Source organism: Grampus griseus, assembly GCF_964374135.1.
Source record: "Grampus griseus genome assembly, chromosome: 1".
In the NCBI taxonomy this organism is placed as follows: Eukaryota; Metazoa; Chordata; class Mammalia; order Artiodactyla; family Delphinidae; genus Grampus; species Grampus griseus.
Window position 1 is genome coordinate 175951325 of NC_139017.1, and position 18960 is coordinate 175970284.

At 45.7% G+C, this 18960-nt stretch overlaps 1 protein-coding gene across 3 annotated transcripts in view; it reads left to right on the forward strand.

The window, feature by feature from the left end:
* Positions 1–18960, forward strand: part of CLSTN1 (calsyntenin 1) — a gene marked incomplete at its 5' end in the record, with an annotated part of 78202 nt that overhangs the window by 31053 nt on the left and 28189 nt on the right. For all 3 annotated transcript variants that reach the window (XM_082680692.1, XM_082680694.1, XM_082680693.1), the window contains one exon: positions 8238–8360. In XM_082680692.1, coding sequence (XP_082536818.1) covers positions 8238–8360 — 123 coding nt within the window. The remainder of the gene's footprint in view (positions 1–8237; positions 8361–18960) is intronic.

An 18960-nucleotide genomic window follows, 5' to 3' on the forward strand; every position in this document is an offset into this window, starting at 1 on the left:
TGGTCCCTGCTGATTGATGAAGTTCCTGGCACACCTCATAACCCCTTAGTTGTAGCCACATCATTTAGAATGTAGATGGTCTTTGACATGTTTGTGTTCTCCAGAGATTGTGCCACGATTCCCCGAGAGCCCAGCACCTTGCCGTGTGCTTACGCATAGCAGGTGTTCAGGGAAGATCTCTTGGAACAAGCTCCAAGTCAGTGGTGATGTGAAGCTGAAAGGACCTTTGATGTTAAGCTGCTTTGAAGAATCAGGGATGGTCAGCTCTAAATAAGAGTATTCAACCGGGACAGTACTGAGAGAGTCCCAGAGAATGTATGCCTTTTTATATTTTGCTTTGGGCCCTGTGAATATTTTATTATAGTTTTCGAGAAAAAAATCGGCTGGAGATTTTATACGCATATAATTTAAGACACTTTTCTATACATATCATCTTTAACGAAGGGCCTGCTGACTCAGATTACATTCTGCTCCTTTGGTAAGTAAAGAGCTAGATTTTTAATCGAAACCCGGTGATTTGCAGCATGGACTCGGAGGCACCTGTCGCCACCTAGTGTCAGTGTTCCTTAATTGCAGATTGAGGTTAAACACTGAATCTGCAAACAAAACATGGAACAGCATCTAAGACATACCAGCAAAATGCCTATAATCCCTTAAAACTAAGTCACCTGTCATTATTTTTTATGATATCAATATTGGCCCGATATGACCAAGCTAAGTGTTCTGGAATGCGGAGGGGCAAACTGGATTGATGTCAAGGCCACTGCACACAGGCTTTGGAACCACCTTGCCTGAGTCTGTGATTTGTGTGTCCTGGGTAAGGGGCCATCCTCTCTTTAGTCCAGAGAGTTGGGATGTACTTAGGGAGATGAAAGTTTTATATTTCAAGTTAATCCTGAAATTGACTCTTACATTCTTTTCATTTTGATTTTTAAATTGGTGGCCGTTTCTAATGATTAAAGTCTACCACAGCCACCGAAACTAGCCGTGTCCTAAAATGATAGGTGTGTTCCCCAGGTATAGCCTACATTTATAGGGTTGATTACTAGCCTTGTTACTTTGATAGGGATGCATTGAATCTGTAGACTGCCTTGGATAGTAGAGTCATTTTGTCAATATTGAATCCTCCAATCCGAGAACATGGTATGTCTCTCCATCTTGTTTGTGTCATCTTCAATTTCTTTCATCAGTGTCTTTTAGTTTTCTGAGTACAGGTCTTTTGCCTCCTTAGGTAGGTTTATTCCTAGGTATTTTATTCTTTTTGATGCAATGGTAGATGGGAGTGTTTCCCTAATTTCTCTTTCTGTTCTTTTGTTGTTAGTGTATAGAAATGCAACAGGTTTCTGTGTATTAATTTTGTATCCAGCAACTTTACCAAATTCATTGATGAGCTCTAGTAGTTTTCTGGTAGCGTCTTCAGGATTTTCTACGTATAGTATCATGTCATCTGCAAACAGTGACAGTGTTACTTCTTTTCCAATTTGGATTCCTTTTATTTCTTTTTCTTCTCTGATTGCCGTGGCTAGGACTTCCAATACAATAAGAGTGGCGAGAGTGGACATCCTTGTCTTGTTCCTGATCTTAGTGGAAATGCTTTCAGTTTTTCACCATTGAGCATGATGTTTGCTGTGGGTTTGTCATATATGGCCTTTATTATGTGGCGGTAGGTTCCCTCTGTGCCCACTTTCTGGAGAGGTGGTTTTTTTTAAATTTATTTTTATTTATTTTTGGCTGTGTTGGGTCTTCACTGCTGTGCGTGGGCTTTCTCTAGTTGTGGCGAGTGGGGGCTACTCTTTGTTGTGGTGCACAGGCTTCATTGTGGTGGCTTCTTCTGTTGCGGAGCATGGGCTCTAGGCGTGCGGGCTTCAGTAGTTGTGGCACGCAGGATCAGTAGTTGTGGCTCACAGGCTCTAGAGCGCAGGCTCAGTAGTTGTGGCACACGGGCTTCGTTGCTCCGCGGCATATGGGATCTTCCCGGACCAGGGCTTGAACCCGTGTCCCGTGCATTGGCAGGCGGATTCTTAACCACTGCACCACCAGGGAAGCCCTCTGGAGAGTTTTTATCATAAATGGGTGTTGAATTTTATCAAAAGCTTTGTCTGCATCTACTGAGATGATCATATGGTTTAGCCTTGCTATTCTGTGATTTTGGTTAATGCTATGCCATTCAAAACTTAGTTGGCTTTTTTATGATCTAGAATGTAATGAAATGAATTGGGTAAAGACTCTGAACATGGGTGACCTGCTCCTAGACTTATGGCCTGTAGTCTCATGTCTTTCTTTATGACTTTTTTTGGATGATTACAGGAACGTCAGTCATTTGTTTCCATAAATGTTTTATAATGCCAATTGAATGTGATGAAATATTAAAAATATCATTTATTAAATATTTAAAAGCTCAGTCAATGGAACTGGCCAAATCTCTTCATTCTACTGTCAGCTCCAGGAGCAATTTAGAAATTTTGAGTTATAAAATTAGAATAGTGGGGAAAAATAAAAGAACGGGGACCAGCTATTCAATTATTATTCCCCTTCAACCATTAGCCATTTTCAGCTGCAGGCCTTTCCATTAGGGTAGGCAGAAATGCATCACAGGTTTTCTGCAATTCGCTTTGCCTAATATTTTTACTTTCCTACTAGGCTAAATAAATCCACTTAGTTTAAGTCTCAGGGGTTTTATGGACTCACATATTGGAATAGTCTTCTTCAGTTTTATTTGATGTGCTTATAATTTTATTAATAAAATCTTAAATGTGAAAATAAATTGGAATTGAATATTGCTGTTAATAGTACATTATCAATAGTGAATTGAACTAATAGCCTCTCTGTTTCAAAATTAGTGACAAACAGCGGAGGTTTTGGAGTTTTCTTTGATGGTCTTTTTTTTTTTCACCACTCACACACACACTGTATTTTATTTTTACAAGAGATAAATAAACTGACGCCAAGCATTGTAAATGGATGACCACTACAGAATCAACAATGATTGCAATTACCAAACACGAAACACGCTCATACTATGTCATAATATTGACATTCAGTCCAGGAATCCTCCACTGTAACAGCTCCTTTACTTTTGGAGTACTTTCTTTAAAATGGCCTGTTTATCTGTATTAGGTCTGTAACTCCAGGCAGTGTTCCAGCCTTTCTCGTAGGATAGTTTAACAAGGCCTGGAGAGGACGGAACTTTCAGCAGTTAGGGAAAACATTCAACCTGATTGCAAAGCGAGGCTCTTTTCTGTGCTCACTGGAGCCCTCTCAGCTCAAAGGCTGCAGCCAGCTGTGCGGCCCGTGCAGAGCACTGTGCCAGTTAACTTACCACTGTCCTGGGCGGTATTTCAGAAGGAGAAGGGCAGGTGTACCACAACCAGCTGAACTCTCTCCACCAAACCTCTTGTCCCGGGAGCAGCTCTTGTGAGGGGAGATGTTTTCCAGAGGCACTATAAACTTTTGGCCCTTGTGACCTGGATTTGGGCTCAGCTTACTTTCCAGGCAGACCCCTCGGTATTTTGATGTATGCGATGCCTCGGATTCTTGTCTCCTTTGCTTAGAACATCCACCTTCCAGAAACAAAAAATAAAAAAACATCTTCCCAATGTCTGAAACACCAAATCGTACCTTTTTTTTTTTTTTTTAAATCCTCAGCACCAAAACTTTCTTCTCTGTGAGAGAATTTATAAACCAGGGCACTGATTTTATCTGTACTCTACATGGGGTTCCTTATATACTCACTTACCAGCTAGTTCCTGAGGAGTGAGATGCTATTGTGGCCCGAGGTACTGGGAATTAGCAGAGAACAAAGGTCACACCCTCCTGGAATCTCTGGTTTTGTACCGGTCTGTGTGCAGGAGAAGTAACAACACAACCCCTTTGTGGCATCTACTGAGCACCCGACACTGTCCTGAGCATTTTACACATGACTGGTTTGATCACACAGGAACCTACCAGGTGGGTACTGTTGCTGTCCCCAGTTTACGGGTGAGGAAACTGAGGTCAAGGGAAGCCAGGTAATCTGCCCCACGTCCCAGGCTGACTGCCTGTGGTCGGGAGGAGTAGCAGAGAAAAGAAGAAGGAAGTGGGGGGCTAGGGGGCAGAGCAGCAGATGCAGTTATAACTGGAGGAGGAAACATTTGAAGAGGCCTGAAGCGAGGGACCTTGTCAGGGCATTTGAGAGGTCAAAGCTATTTTATTTTATTATTATTATTTTTTTGCGGTACGCGGGCCTCTCACTGTTGTGGCCTCTCCCGCCGCGGAGCACAGGCTCCGGACGCGCAGGCTCAGCGGCCACGGCTCACGGGCCCAGCCGCTCCGCGGCATGTGGGATCTTCCCGGACCGGGGCACGAACCCGTGTCCCCTGCATCGGCAGGCAGACTCCCAACCACTGCACCACCAGGGGAGCCCTCAAAGCTATTTTAATTATATTAAGATATGACTTGCCTTTTCCTCATTTTCTCATGAGTGTGCAGCGGAGTTCTCTAGAGGCTGCATGTGTCATAAGCAGCATATTGGCTGCAGGAGTGGCGGTGAGAACCCAGCTGTCTTCTACTAAGCCAGAAGGTGAAAGGGTTTGCAAAAGTGTAAAACATTGCCAGTCTTCTTAGTAAACTCTGTTTTAAAAAATACAGTTATTTTCATTAAAATATTATGATAACTTACAGTGGGTTTTTTTTTTAATGACTTAGTAAATACTAACATTTTTCTTAGTTTTAACTTCCAGCACAGTAAATACTGATAGATAGATGGGCCCCACCTAAGCCAAAGCTGTTTGGGGTCCTCAGTACCTTTGGTGTAGACAGGTTCTGAGAGCACAGGCCTGTGTGAGAAGCGGTCCCCCAGCCACCGTGGGAAGGAAGAGTCAGTGCAGGAGGCAAGGATGAAGCGGTTACTTGGCTTTTGTAGTAGATCTAAGTGGGCAGCAGAGAGGATGAGAAATGGCTGCGTCTGGGTTTATTTTGTGGGTGTGGATTTTTAAAGAATGTGGAAAAATACCCGTAACATAAGATTTCCCATTGTAACCATTTTTTTTTTTTTTTTTTTTTTTGTGGTACGCGGGCGTCTCACTGCCGTGGCCTCTCCCATTGCAGAGCACAGGCTCCGGACGCGCAGGCTCAGCGACCATGGCTCACGGGCCCAGCCGCTCTGCGGCATGTGGGATCCTCCCGGACCGGTGCACGAACCCGTGTCCCCTGCATCGGCAGGCGGACCCTCAACCACTGCACCACCAGGGAGGCCCTGTAACCATTTTTAAGTGTGCAAGTCAGTTTTGAGTTTGTTCTTTCATACTGTTGTGCAACCAACTCCTGGAACTCTTTTCGTCTTGCAAAACCGAAACTCTCTACCCTTTAACCCACTCCCCGTGGGTCTGGGTTTACTTTGAAAATGAAGGCGGAAGGATTTGCTCTTGGCTTGGGTGCAGCGTGTGTAAAATGTCTGGTGGATGCGTCATTAAGCAGAGAGATGGTAGCTTTTTTTTCCGCCTTGCAGACATAGGCCTACACACGTCTGCCCGTTCGGGATTTCACATGTGAGCGCACTGCTCCTCCAATAGGTCACGAGGGAGTTAAGTGCAGGTGAGGCTCAGGTGCTTCTGACCCTCACCTTCTCCCATCATCACGTAACAGCAAAAAAAAGTAGTATCACATCGTGGTCACATTGTATTAAAGATGGTTAAACATTTAAATTTATTTTCAGTTACTTCTGGGTTGATTTAAACTTACGGAAGAGAATCTGGGTAGTTAATTCAAGAAATAGGCACCAACTATGTGGAAATAAAGTTTCATAACATCCCTTTTAATCAGATCAGCTTCAGGAGTCGTTCCCGTGGTTAACTACATAGCCTGAGGTTATAATGTGAACATTCAGAAGGTGACAGTAAAAGGAAAATGGAAAGGTTCCAACTGTGAGATGAGCCCAAAACAAGCTGGTGGAGATAGGAACCCGGGGAGGGGCTTGGTGGCCACAACCAGGGAAAGTCGCAGCACAGACCCCCACTGGGGGCAAAGCCCGGGGCAGAACGAAATGGACAGAAACTACGAATTCATTTTCTCAGGTAAGCAGACTGCCAGAGCAGATGCTCCTACCTTAAAAACAAAAGTAACAGTGCTAGTGCCTAATTGAGTAGGAAAAACACTTCTCCAATTATCTACCCCAGCCCTGTGGGTTGTGGGGTGTCCCTGGTTCATAAAAGAGGAAATTGAGATCAGGAGAGGTCAGTTATATGCTCCAGGTCACGCAGCAAATAACAGAGGAGAGCTGGACTCTGAGTGCAGGCTGGCCCAATCCCAAAGGGGTTGTTGTTGTTGTTTTTTTTTTTTTTTGGCTGCGCTGGGTCTTCGTTGCTGCGCGCGGGCTTTCTCTAGTTGTGGCGAGCGGGGGCTACTCTTCGTTGCGGTGCACGGGCTTCTCATTGCGGTGGCTTCTCTTGTTGCGGAGCACGGGCTTTAGGCGCGGGGGCTTCAGTAGTTGTAGCACGCGGGCTCGGTAGTTGTGGCTTGCGGGCTCTGGAGCGCAGGCTCAGTAGTTGTGGCGCACGGGCTTAGTTGCTCCGCAGCATGTGGGATCTTCCCGGAGCAGGGCTCGAACCGGTGTTTCCTGCATTGGCACGTGGATTCTTAACCACTGTGCCACCAGGGAAATCCCGAAAGGGGTTTTTTCTTGAACACTGCGTTTTCAGTCAAGTTTTTCAGAAATTTTGCATTTTCTTTTTTTCTTTTTTTTTGTTTTTACGGTACGCGGGCCTCTCACTGTTGTGGCCTCTCCCGTTGCGGAGCAGAGGCTCCGGACGCGCAGGCTCAGCGGCCATGGCTCATGGGTCCAGCCGCTCCGCGGCATGTGGGATCTTCCCAGACCGGGGCATGAACCCGTGTCCCCTGCATCGTCAGGCGGACTCTCAACCACTGCGCCACCAGGGAAGCCCTCATTTTCTTTTAATACCTCATATTTGTAATTTCATATTCATAAGTCTTGTTTCACCTCTTTTATGTTTTTGTTTGTAATGCTAATTTTAAATAAATAATGTATTATTATTGTTATAAAAAATAACATTTTTAAATTGAAATATAGTTGATTTACAATATTAGTTTCAGGTGTACAACATAGTGGTTCAGTATTTTTTAGATTACACTCCTTTAAAGATTACACTCCTAGGGACTTCCCTGATGGTGCAGTAGTTAAGAATCTGTCTGCCAATGCAGGGGACACGGGTTTGAGCCCTGGTCGGGGAAGATCCCACATGCTGCGGAGCAACTAAGCTCGTGTGCCGCAACTGCTGAGCCTGTGCTCTAGAGCCCGCGAGCCACAACTGCTGAGCCCGTGCTCCACCATGAGAAGCCACCGCAGTGAGAAGCCTATGCACTGCAACGAAGAATAGCCCCTGCTTGCCACAACTAGAGAGAGCCTGCACACAGCAACGAAGACCCCAAAGCAGCCAAAAATAAATAAATAAACTTAAAAACATAAAAAATAAATAAAGTTTTACCTAATAAAGGCTATATTTCTCTGTGCCGTACAATATATTCTTGTTGCGTATCTATTTTATACGTAGTAGTTTGTATGTCTTTAAAAAGATTTTTTTTTGAAGTATGGTTGATTTACAATGTGTTAGTTTCTGGTATACAGCAAAGTGATTCTGTCTTTTTATATATATATATAAAATGTGTATATATATATTCTTTTATATATATATTCTTTATATATTAGGTTGGCCAAGAAGTTCATTCGGGGTTTTCCATAACATCTTACAGAAAAATCCATACAAACTTTTTGTCCAACCAAATATATTATTCTTTCTCAGATTCTTTTCCATTATAGTTTATTAGAAGATACTGAATATAGTTCCGTGTGCTATGCAGTAGGACCTTGCTTAGTTTGTATCTCTTAATCCAAGAAACAACATACTTTATTTGTAACTTTTCTAAGAGAGGCAGAAAACAGAGATAGTAAGATATGATACCGTCCATAACCATCAGTCTTTTTTCTTTCTTTCAATTTCTAGAGCAATTTATTTCTTATTTTTGGTTGCTTCATGGCCTCAGATAATTTCTACATCACTTTAGAATTTCATCCCATTTGGGCGTTGATACCAAACTTGGCCACAAAAAATAGCAGCGTGGCCTTCCGAACTCATGAGAGTTATATTGTTTTAATAATGGATGTGTGTCTTCAAAAGCGGTCGAGTTGAAAATAATAATTCTAACCTGGCCTGTGTCCTTTCTGCTTTTTCTGTTTTTGAACACAGTCAACAAGCACAAGCCGTGGCTGGAGCCCACGTATCACGGCTTAGTTACGGAGAGTGACAGCACCGTGCTCCTCGACCCGCCACTGATCGCCCTGGACAAAGATGCACCTCTGCGCTTTGCAGGTACCAGCGTGTCTTTGTTCACTCCCCATGAGCTTGGGCTTGTGGGAAGCATTTCACACATCCACTTTGGGTTGTTTCTGAGCCTTTCTGAGAATGTCTTGATAGCGAAGGGTTGTGTGTGGCCCCCACGCACCATTTTTTTTTCCTTTTAATTTTAAGAGTTGGGGTACCTGACCCCCCCCCCCAAAAGCCGGTACTTGTTGAAAAGCAAAATATTTAATTGCATCACTGCGTTCCTTGTCTGGATGTAACCAGAGAGAGAGCATCTAGACCAGTGCATCTCAAACTTCAGCATTCATGCAGAGCACAGGGATCGTGTTAAAATGCAACCTTAAAAAAAAAAGCAAGTTTAGATACAGTGGGTCTGGGAGGACCTGGGATTCTGCCTTTCTAACCTGTTCCCTGGTGCTACTGGTCCGTGCACGGCGAGGATCTAGGTAATTACGGCTCAAGATTTTCCTTGCACTGCCTAGGTTTCAGTTACCTGAAAAGACTTATTTAAAGACATTGAGCAATCTTTTATAAATGAATTCTTTGGGCTTAGATTTTACTTTCAGTAAATTTTTAACGTGAGTTACTTCATAAGATTGTCAGCTAAGTGTTTATAGGGACAAACCTCTAGGGTTGCTTTGGAGATTTGCTGCTTTGCCAGCATTCAGTAGCACTTTGCAAATCAGAACTGTCCTTGCTTTACGTCGGGGCCATAGTAACTTCCTTAACTGGTGGAGGAACGGGCTGCTTCACCCTTTCTTTGTCAGAATTGACTGTCAATTCTGATAGTCAGAATTGACGTCGCGAAGTTAATTTTTAAAGAGCAGTTTCTGCATGATGTTTCTCCAGAACAAAATTTCTGTTTGTTCTGTTTGCCTCGGGACAAATGAGAAAAATTCAGTAGCTCTTGTAGATCATTCCGTACGTTAAATTTCGTATGGTAAATGGCGGCAGTGATGTGAGGCTGCCTCTGAAGAGCTATTTCAAAAATGAATTTGTTCTTCTTTCCGTTCAAGTGCCACATCCCATTTCCAGGAAAGTAACCCGAGAAGCAGCTTACGGTATTGGAGTCAGTTCCAGTTAGTTTTACTTGTTTATTGGTTTTTAGACAGAAATCCAGTTAGATGGATGGTAGAGGAAGCGCTCTGTGCTAGGCGTACAGTGTCTGTCTGGTAGCCAAGGGGATTTTTTTGTTTGTTTGTTCCCCCCCACCCCCGATTTAAAATCATTTTTAGCATTACCTAGTGGTTTCCTCTGTGAATAGCTAGATTTTTGAGTGTTTGCATATACATATATACACACACTTTGCATGCGACACCTTTGGTTATTATATGCGGTTCCTCCTTATGGGTGTGATGTTTCAGTGCCTTGTAAATAACCTTGATGGGCTTATCTAGCTCATGTTTCTGAGGGGACTTGTACATCTCTGACATCTCACACATTCTGAGAAGTGATTGCTGTCAGGAGTTTTGTATTTACTCCCCCAGGCCTCTCTTTATGACTTCTCATCTGTGTCCAGTCCTGTTGCTGGTGGAGCTCTGTCCCATTACGTCACTCGTGATATATAACACTTATAAAGCGTTTTGTGTCCCAGGCACTGTTGTAAGTGCTTTACAAATACGCATTTGTGTTTAATCCACAGCAACCTTTTGAGGTAAGTATGCTTCCTGCCACCCCTGTTTTAAAAAAAGAGGAAGCCGAGGCACAGAGCTGCTAACTTTGCTCTGGGTCACACAGCTAGTATGTGGCAGAGGCCAGATTCCAGCCCAGGCAGGATGGCTCTTCGCTCTGGTGCTGTATGTGGCACCACAGGAAGGTACAAAGGAAGGGAAGTAGGAAATGAAATGTACAGTGAATGCTAACTTTGAAGTCATATTAATAAAGTTACTTAGTTTTTCTTTCTCGTTGGATTTAATTTTATTGGGTCATTTATCAAAACTTAATGTATTACTGTGAATGAAATAATACTTATAAAGTTTTATGTTTTTAGAGATTCTCAGGTATTTTTTTATTGGTGTGCCAAAGTTACATATTGGGATTTTAAAAAACGATATAGAGAAGCACTTTAGAGCCAAGTATAGTGATAACTTGATTGTATTTGCCGTAGTGGACAGAAAAAGTAAGTATTTTCCTTCTGGAGATTTTCACAGGGGAGCACAGTTGCTCTTATATTCTTTTTTTAAAAATACAATTCATGTACCGTAATGTATACAGTTTTTAAAGTGTACAGTTCACTGGTTTTTAGTATATTCATAAGATTGTCCAGCCATCAGCCACTGTCTAGTTCCACAACATTTAATCTCCCCCAGAAGAAACCCTTGCACCTGCTAGCAGTCACTCCCCTTGGCCACCACTAGTCTACTACTTGTTTATGGGTTTGCCTTTTCTGGGTATTTCATATAAATACAACATGTGGCTTTTTGTGACTAGCGTCTTTCACTTAGCATGATGATTTGAAGGTTCACCCATGTTGTGGCATGCCCTTCATTCCTTTTTTTTGCCAAATAATATTTCGATGTACGGACGGACCACATTTCATTCATTCGTCCATCAGTAATGGGCATCAGAATTGTTTCCACTTTGTGGTGATTGTGAATAATGCTGCTGTGAACATTCGTGTACGAGTTTCTGTGTGGACATCAGTTTTCAGTTCTCTTGGTTATACACCCAGGGGTGGAATTCATGCTCATCTACTCTTCCTGAAGCATGGTCCTCATCCTACCAAAGTGAGTAGCTGCACAGTCCAGGGAAGGGAACACCTGTCTCCTTCCCTCTTCTGTTGCCATGGTACCCATCCAACTACCCATCCAGCTGCTATACAGAACACTGCCCCCACGAGGCTGTAGCAGACGGGTACGTAGGAAAACAGACCCTAGAGCCAGCAGCCTGTGCTTGAATCCTGGCTCTGAAACTTACTGGCTGTTTGGCTTTGGGCAAATTACATAAAATCTCTGTGCCTCACTTTTCATCTCTTGTAAAATGAGGATAATATCACATACCTTACAGGGTTTGGGGAATATTAACTTATTTATGTATAAATATGAAGAGCTTAAAACAATGCCTGCTGTAAGGTCGACAGCTAGTGGGAAGCAGCCGCATAGCACAGGGAGATCAGCTCGGTGCTGTGTGACCGCCTGGAGGGGTGGAGAGGGAGGGTGGGAGGGAGGGTGACGCAAGCGGGAAGAGATATGGGAACATATGTATATATATAACTGATTCATTTTGTTGTGAAGCTGAAACTAACATACCATTGTAAAGCAATTATGCTCCAATAAAGATGTTTAAAAAAAAAAAAAACAATGCCTGCTGTGTAGTAGGTACTGTGTACAGTGTTTGCTGCTGCTGTTATGAACCTTTTAAAAATATTTCTTTACTTGCCGTTCTGTGAGAACTGTTTCCATCTTTCTCTAATAGTCTTCATAGTGTTCCATTTTCTCACTGATTTCTTAAATAACTTTTGTGTAAAGCAGAGGCTAGGTCTGGAGCCTTATTTTGATCTTAGGTTGGTTTTGGTGGCAACGTTGAGTTTATTTTAACACCATGATGATGGTGGTGGTGGAGGCAGTGGGCACATCTGACATTTATTGAGCTCTTCAGCGTGGCCAAGGGTGTTCTCAGGGCTCTGCACAGTTACTCTGTCTGATTCCTTCCAGCAATCTCACGCGGTGGGTACTCTCATGCCCCCATTTTCCATATGAAGAAACGCAGACTCAGAGCATGCCCGTCAGCAGCATGGCTACTGTATTCTCCATTTAATCCCTGGTCCCTAGACCAGCACCTGGGACTAGTTGACGCTTCCATAGATATTTGTAGAAGGAACGAGTGAGTTTGCTCAAGATTGCACAGCTCACAAACAGCCGCGCTGCCTTCGAGCCAGGCGGTCAGACTGCAGCGTGATTCTTAGTTTCACCGGGTCAGCTCTCGTGATATTGACTTCACCACGTTGTAAACCTTCTGGTCCACAGTCTCATCCCATCACAGGACCTGTGTGTGGGTCACCACCGGAGATTACTCATGCAGCCTCCGAAATAAATACCTGTGTAATATGGGAAGCCTGGTCACCAAAGTGTGTTGTAAGTTGTCACTCATCAGACATTCATGTGAAGCCCACAGGGTCTGGCCCACATTGTTTTCTTGGGGGTAAAACTAAGAGAATAAAGTCTTGCTCTTTGTCATGTATTTTAGGAAATCGAAACGACTCAATTCCTTATTCAGCCCCTTTTCTTAGCTGCTGAAAGCCTGAGTAGAGGTGAGGGTAAGAACATGTATTGTACGTTTTATATATTTAATGGGGAGTTAAAAGCTGGGACCACTTCACAGGCCACGTTGTTGCTGTTTTGACGGTTACCCCTTCTTCACTGCCTGTATCGGAAGCTGAACACCCTGCACTCCCCCCCCGTCCCCCCCCCTTTTTTTTTTTTTGCGGTACGCGGGCCTCTCACTGTTGTGGCCTCGCCCGTTGCGGAGCACAGGCTCCGGACGCGCAGGCCCAGCGGCCATGGCTCACGGGCCCAGCTGCTCCGCGGCATGTGGGATCTTCCCGGACCGGGGCACGAACCCGCGTTCCGCGCCTCGGCAGGCGGACTCTCAACCACTGCGCCACCAGGGAAGCCCCCTGTCCCCCTTTTTGAAGCTCTTCCCTTTAGTAGGTGGTTCCAGAAGCATTCTTTTTCCTGCCTTCCTAGACCGAGTACAGACATTCTACAAGATTAGTTAAAACAATTACGATACGAATGGAATCCAAAAGAAATTTCAGGGTGAGAACGGGAAGTTTACTTTTGTTGATGTTAGAACCAGCTCAGATCTGTGCTACTTTTCTCCATAGGGCTTCACGACCACACATGTCTGCCCAGTTTTGCTTTTTCAGCGTGTGCAGCTGGGCTGGCATTGTGTTTGCAGCAATGAGTTGGATGTGTTAGGTTAAGCCACATGAAGATGCCATTTTTGTATGTTGAAAATGTCAAAATATTTGAAAAAATGGAATGTCAGAAATTTTATGTGATTCAGCCTAGCATAAGGCAATAATCAGTTGAGTAGCAGTTTTAACTAGGTAAGGATCCAGATGTCAGGACAGAAACTTCTTATTAACAGTTACTGACTAGAGTGAACTCATGTTGGATGCATTTGCCTCCAGGAAAGGTTTGAGATCAATAATCATTAGATATGAGGTAGCTTTGCTAAGTCTTCCAGAGAATGCAAAAAAGCATTTCTCAAAACACTGATCATCTAGGTGGGAAGGCAAAACCAGCATTGTCAGAGAGTTAAGCAGGGTTGCCAGGATGTTTATAGTTCAGTGTCAGGTGAGAGAGGCAGAGCGGTGTGGACTGGAGTTCATGAAAAGGCAAGGTGATGGGGGTTAAAAAAGGAAAGGGGGGCTTCCCTGGTGGTGCAGTGGTTGAGAATCTGCCTGCCAATGCAGGGGACACAGACTCGAGCCCTGGTCTGGGAGGATCCCAAATGCCACAGAGCGGCTGGGCCCATGAGCCACAACTACTGAGCCAGCGCGTCTGGAGCCTGTGCTCCGCAACGAGAGGCCGCGATAGTGAGAGGCCCGCGCACCGCGATGAAGTGTGGCCCCCGCTTGCCGCAACTAGAGAAAGCCCTCGCACAGAAATGAAAGACTCAACACAGCCAAAAATAAATAAATAAATTAAAAAAAAAAAAAAAGGAAAGGAGGTGATTTCCAAAGATAGGCTTGAGCTCCTGTCAAGGATGGGAAGGAGGTCCAAGGGCAGTGAAGGGCGGAGGGGAGGCTGGGGCAGAGGTGGGAGCTGGCAGGGCTTCCAAAGAGGTGGGCGAATAGTTAGCTCATGTGGCTTGTGGAGGAGCAGAGGGTTGGAAGTGAGCTCAGGGCTGCACGGTTCCTGTTGTTAAGTTGAATGGACGGGGTGTTACCTTGCACGTGGTTTTCTAATCAAGTTTGTGTCCTGACATCGGATCCATACTTACTTAAAACGGCTACTCAGCTGATTACTGCCTTATACCAGGCTGAATCACGTAAAATTCCTGACATTCCATTTTCTCAAATATCTTGACATTTTCAACATACAAAAATGGCATATTCATGTGGCTTAACCTAATACATTCATCTAGATGGTCCTGGGGCCCATCCGTTGAGTGCAGGTTCCCCTGTTCTACTCTTGCCTGTGTGAGTCTGTACTTGCAGGAGCACAGTTTAGAAATCTGTAACCAGCCCGTGAGGTTTGGAAACCACTGATGGGCCAGTCTCTCAAGTACGCACTGCAGCCCATCTGCATTGGAGCCACCTGGCAGTGCTTATTAGATTACTGAGCTCTGCCTCAGAGCTGCTGAGTCAGAAGTTCTGGGAATGGGACTTGGCAGACTACATTTTCAGCGAGCTTCTGAGGCAGTTCTTGGCACACTGAAATTTGAGAACCATTGCGGTAGTCTGAGGAGCTTGGAGGACATAACCCTTGGGTGTATGCTTTTTGTACTTTTAAGGTATCTTGAAAACCTGTTCTGATTAGAGCCACACGTGAGCTTGTTCTAGAAACAAGCCTGGACCCGTAAACAAGGAAGTCAAAAGTCGCCATAAATAAGAGTCAGCCTGGATGTCCAGCTGGTGGGTGTGGAGAGACGCCAAGGAGAGAGAAGTGGGTTAGGGAGGAGAGTTGGATTAGCGGGGACGTTGTAGTGGACACTTGCTGCTCAGGAAATGTCCATTTTCCCTTAACAGCCCCTGGTCTCTTTCCTGTCGGGTCCAGGTCGGTGGCTGTACAACCCATCACCCTGCTTTCCCCAGCCAGGCACACGCATGAGCCTAGCAGGGCCGACCGGATGCTCCCTCTTGGGATGTGAATATCGAGCAGAGGGACAAAGGCGCTGATACCAGGTGTGGTCACATTCATTCCTGTCCAGACCATTTTGCTCTGGGACTGTTGTGGCTCGTCTTTGCTGGTCTCTCAAGCTGCCTTGGTTTCTGACAGTTTCCTAAGTTCCTTTCTGTGGCCTGCAGTCAATTCCATGAGTTCCCAGTGGCTCTTCAGTGAAGGCCCTTTCGCTGAGTTAGCTGGAACGGATATCTGTTGCCACCAGAGGACCCTAAGTGGGTTTTTTTTTTTTCTTTTTCCCCCGCGTCACGGCTTGTGGGATCTCAATTCCCTGACCAGGGACCAAACCTGCTTTCCCCTGCAGTGAAAGCGTGGAGTCCTAACCACTGGACCTCCAGGGGCTTCCCCGAGCCCTAAGTGTTGGAGTGGCGCCCATGATCTGCATTAGCAGTGTGGTGTGAGGGCAGGACGGCACCAGAGCTGGTGAGGCTGCAGGAGAGGCTCTAGAGACACCCCTCTCGTTTGGGGAAGAGTTTGAGACCAAATTCAGATTTGGAAGAAGATGGAGAAAGAATGCCAGGCCAGCCAGAAACCAAAGGGACAGAAGAGAAAACACTGTCGGCCAAGAACCTGGATGCAGCTGGATGGCGAGAAGTCATATCTCTACTTTGCTGCGTTCACCCATTGTTATATTTTTATGTTTTGCTTTTTAAAAATTCTTTTGACTATTTTAGATGATCTAAAGGGAATGAAGAGTGGAGAGAGACAGGGGAGGGTTTGGTGCATTCTGAGGCCATCACAGCTAGAGGGGTCGTCCAGGAAACCTGGTGGGGCATTTCAGATATGACGGGATTCATCTAGCGGAGCAATGGTACGTGGTCTGGATTGAGTGGGAAGGAACAGGACAGAAAGAAAACAATACGAGAGGTGATTTTGAGGGGTCCTTCTTTGCTGAGGTTGGGAGAAGGCTGAGTCTGGGAGAGCAGCCTGAGGATGCAGAGGGCAGAGGTGCACTTTCTGTGTCATCACCATGGTGCAGCTCCACCTGATACAAGCGGCTCCCACGTAACCACACGTATGTAACGGTCATACGTGTGTCACTAGAACTGTACGCACAAGTGTGAAGGAGAGGGGAGAAGAATGAATCAACGACCACTTGAAAGTTTAGAAAGATCAGCTCCCAGGAGAATTATTGACAGAAATTGGTCCCTGGTTTGGAGGAGGAAAATCATAAACTGAACAAGAGGCAGTAGGATACTCCCTATGAAAATATCCAAGGGATTATTGTTCATTTTGTGGGCTGTGTAATGTGATTGTAGTTATGTTAAAGAGAAAGGTCTTTATCTGCATCCAGTGAATGTTGTGTGGATGAAAGAGATTAATATGGGGCTTTAAAATCCTCCAACAAACAAACAGGCGAGAAGTTTGCTTGGGATAAACAGGCCAAACACCTCTTTCGTGAATCTTCTCCTCTTTTCTCTGCACCTCAGTTCCCTAAAGGGCACCATCAGCTGAAAACCCGGGCGTTCCTCCCAACCCTCTCACTCTCTCTGCCCAGTGGGCTGCAAAGTCCTGTCCATCCTCCTGAAATCCCTTAGATATTTCCTGCTGACACCGCCTTAGTCTAGCCCTCATCAGATCTCATCTGAAATACTGCCTTCGCTTTCACTCATTCACTCGCCCCTCGCCTGTTCCAGTCGGATCCGTCTTCCTCATTAGAATCGGGGTCCCCGGTTGGACGAGTAGATGGACTCCGAGAAATGTGTGTACTGGCCAGTGTGCAGACGATGGCTTAGAAGACCCAGCAGAGACACGAAGGCCACGCAGGTGGTACGGAAAGCCCAGGTCTGCCCGGGGTGAACTTCACGCTGCTCCTGTTGCATCAGGCTGCCAGCCGGCGAGATGGTTTTAAATCATTCCAGGCAAAAGGCCCCAGTTGACCTAGCTGTGTAATGAGCACCGTGGATCTGAGGCACCAGGTCCTAATGATGTAGCCCATTTGAGTAGTGACTTAGGTACAATCGGTGGGGTATGTGGCGAAGGTAACACATGTACGTTTTTGCTGTTCTCGTTGTAAATAGTTCCTGTCTTCTAGAGAGCAGCCTGGAAATACATGAGTTTCAGAATAACGTCTGTTCTTAGATTTGATAATCATCCGTTTGAGGTGTTATTCCGTAACAAATCGTGGTAGAGGCACGTGTTCAAAGCGGAAGTACAACCCCCCATTCCTCCCTCCGGACCTTCCTTCCATGGTTTCTCCCCATGTCGGCTGAAGGCAACTTCATCCTTTGCAGTTTCTCACTCAGAATCCCTCAGCCCTGGCCTTACTTTCAAAACCCATCTGACCACTTCCCAGCGTCCCGTGTCCTCCCTGCTGTGTCCTTCAGCATCTCTGCCTGGGTCACTCCAGTGTCCACCTTTGCCCTCTGACAGACGTATTTTCGGCACAGCAGTCAGATGGATTCTTTCAGACTATGAGCCATATTTATTTATTTCTCTGCTCAGAACTCTCCAGTCATGCCCTCCTCACTTGGGGGAGAAGCAGCAATTGTGTAGTAGCTGCCGTAGCTTCAGGTTGCTTGTCTGTATCTCACCTCATCTTTTGTCCTCCCCTGTGCTCAGCCACTGAGCAGCACACGCCTCCTTGTTCCTGAGCCGGGCCAGGCCCAGGTCTGCCTCAGGACCTTTGCACTCACTGTTGCCTCTCTGTGGAACTCTTCCCCAGATGAGCATGTGGTTTGCTCCCTTAGTTTCCTCTGGTTTCTACTCTGACGTTACCTTATCAATGCAGCCTTCCCCGGACACCTGAAGTATCGACTGGAAACACCCCGGCGCTTTCCTACCCTCGGAGTCCTCCCTCCCCCTCCTCCTAGCCTGATAGCCTGAAGGAGTGACTGAGGGAGTTTCAGCTTTTGGCAAACAGTTCCACTCTCCTCATAATCTCAGAAACAGTCTCAAGGACATTGCCTGAATGATGAGTGTCTTTAAACTCTTACTCAGCAATGCACCAAGTAGGCGGCATCACCCAGGTCAGACGCTTCGTCCCAGGGTCTTACATCTCACTTCCCTACACAGCCGCCTTGTCGGCAAAGCACGTGCCGTCGCGGTGAGCGACGTGGGGCGGCCTCACAGTTTCCTCTTCGGAACAGCAAACTCCAAGTCAAAAACCGAGACGTTACCTGTGAATTCAAGCAGGGCAACCTGATTTACCTTAACGTGTACTATGCTGTGTTGGTACCTTAACGTGTACTATGCCGTGTTGGTACCTTAACGTGTACTATGCCGTGTTGGTACCTTAACGTGTACTGTGCTGTGTTGGTACCTTAACGTGTACTGTGCTGTGGTAGTACCTTAACGTGTACTGTGCTGTGTTAGTACCTTAACGTGTACTGTGCTGTGTTAGTACCTTAACGTGTACTGTGCTGTGTTAGTATACACCCGAAAAGTGTGAACGCAAGCTAGTGACTTAGCGTTCTGGAAAACAGTTGGACGCAGCTGTTGTGCTCATGGTGGATTCCAGAGCAGTGATCAGCCAGCCTTTCTGTCAAAAGCTGGTAGTGAGATTTCGAGGCTTTGCAGCCCACAGGGTCTCTTTGGCAGTGACCCAGCTGTGCCACTATCGGGGGAGGGGAAGCAGCCCTAGACAAGACATTAGTAGGTCTGTGTCCTCCCCCACCACTCTGAGCAGTGCTGTCCCGTAGAGCTTGTGATGGTGGTGGGATTCCCTGTCCACGTCTCCATTCAGTAGTTACTAGTCACGTGTGCCCGTTGAGCCCCTGAAATGCAGCCACTGCGACCGAGGAACTGAATTTTTAATA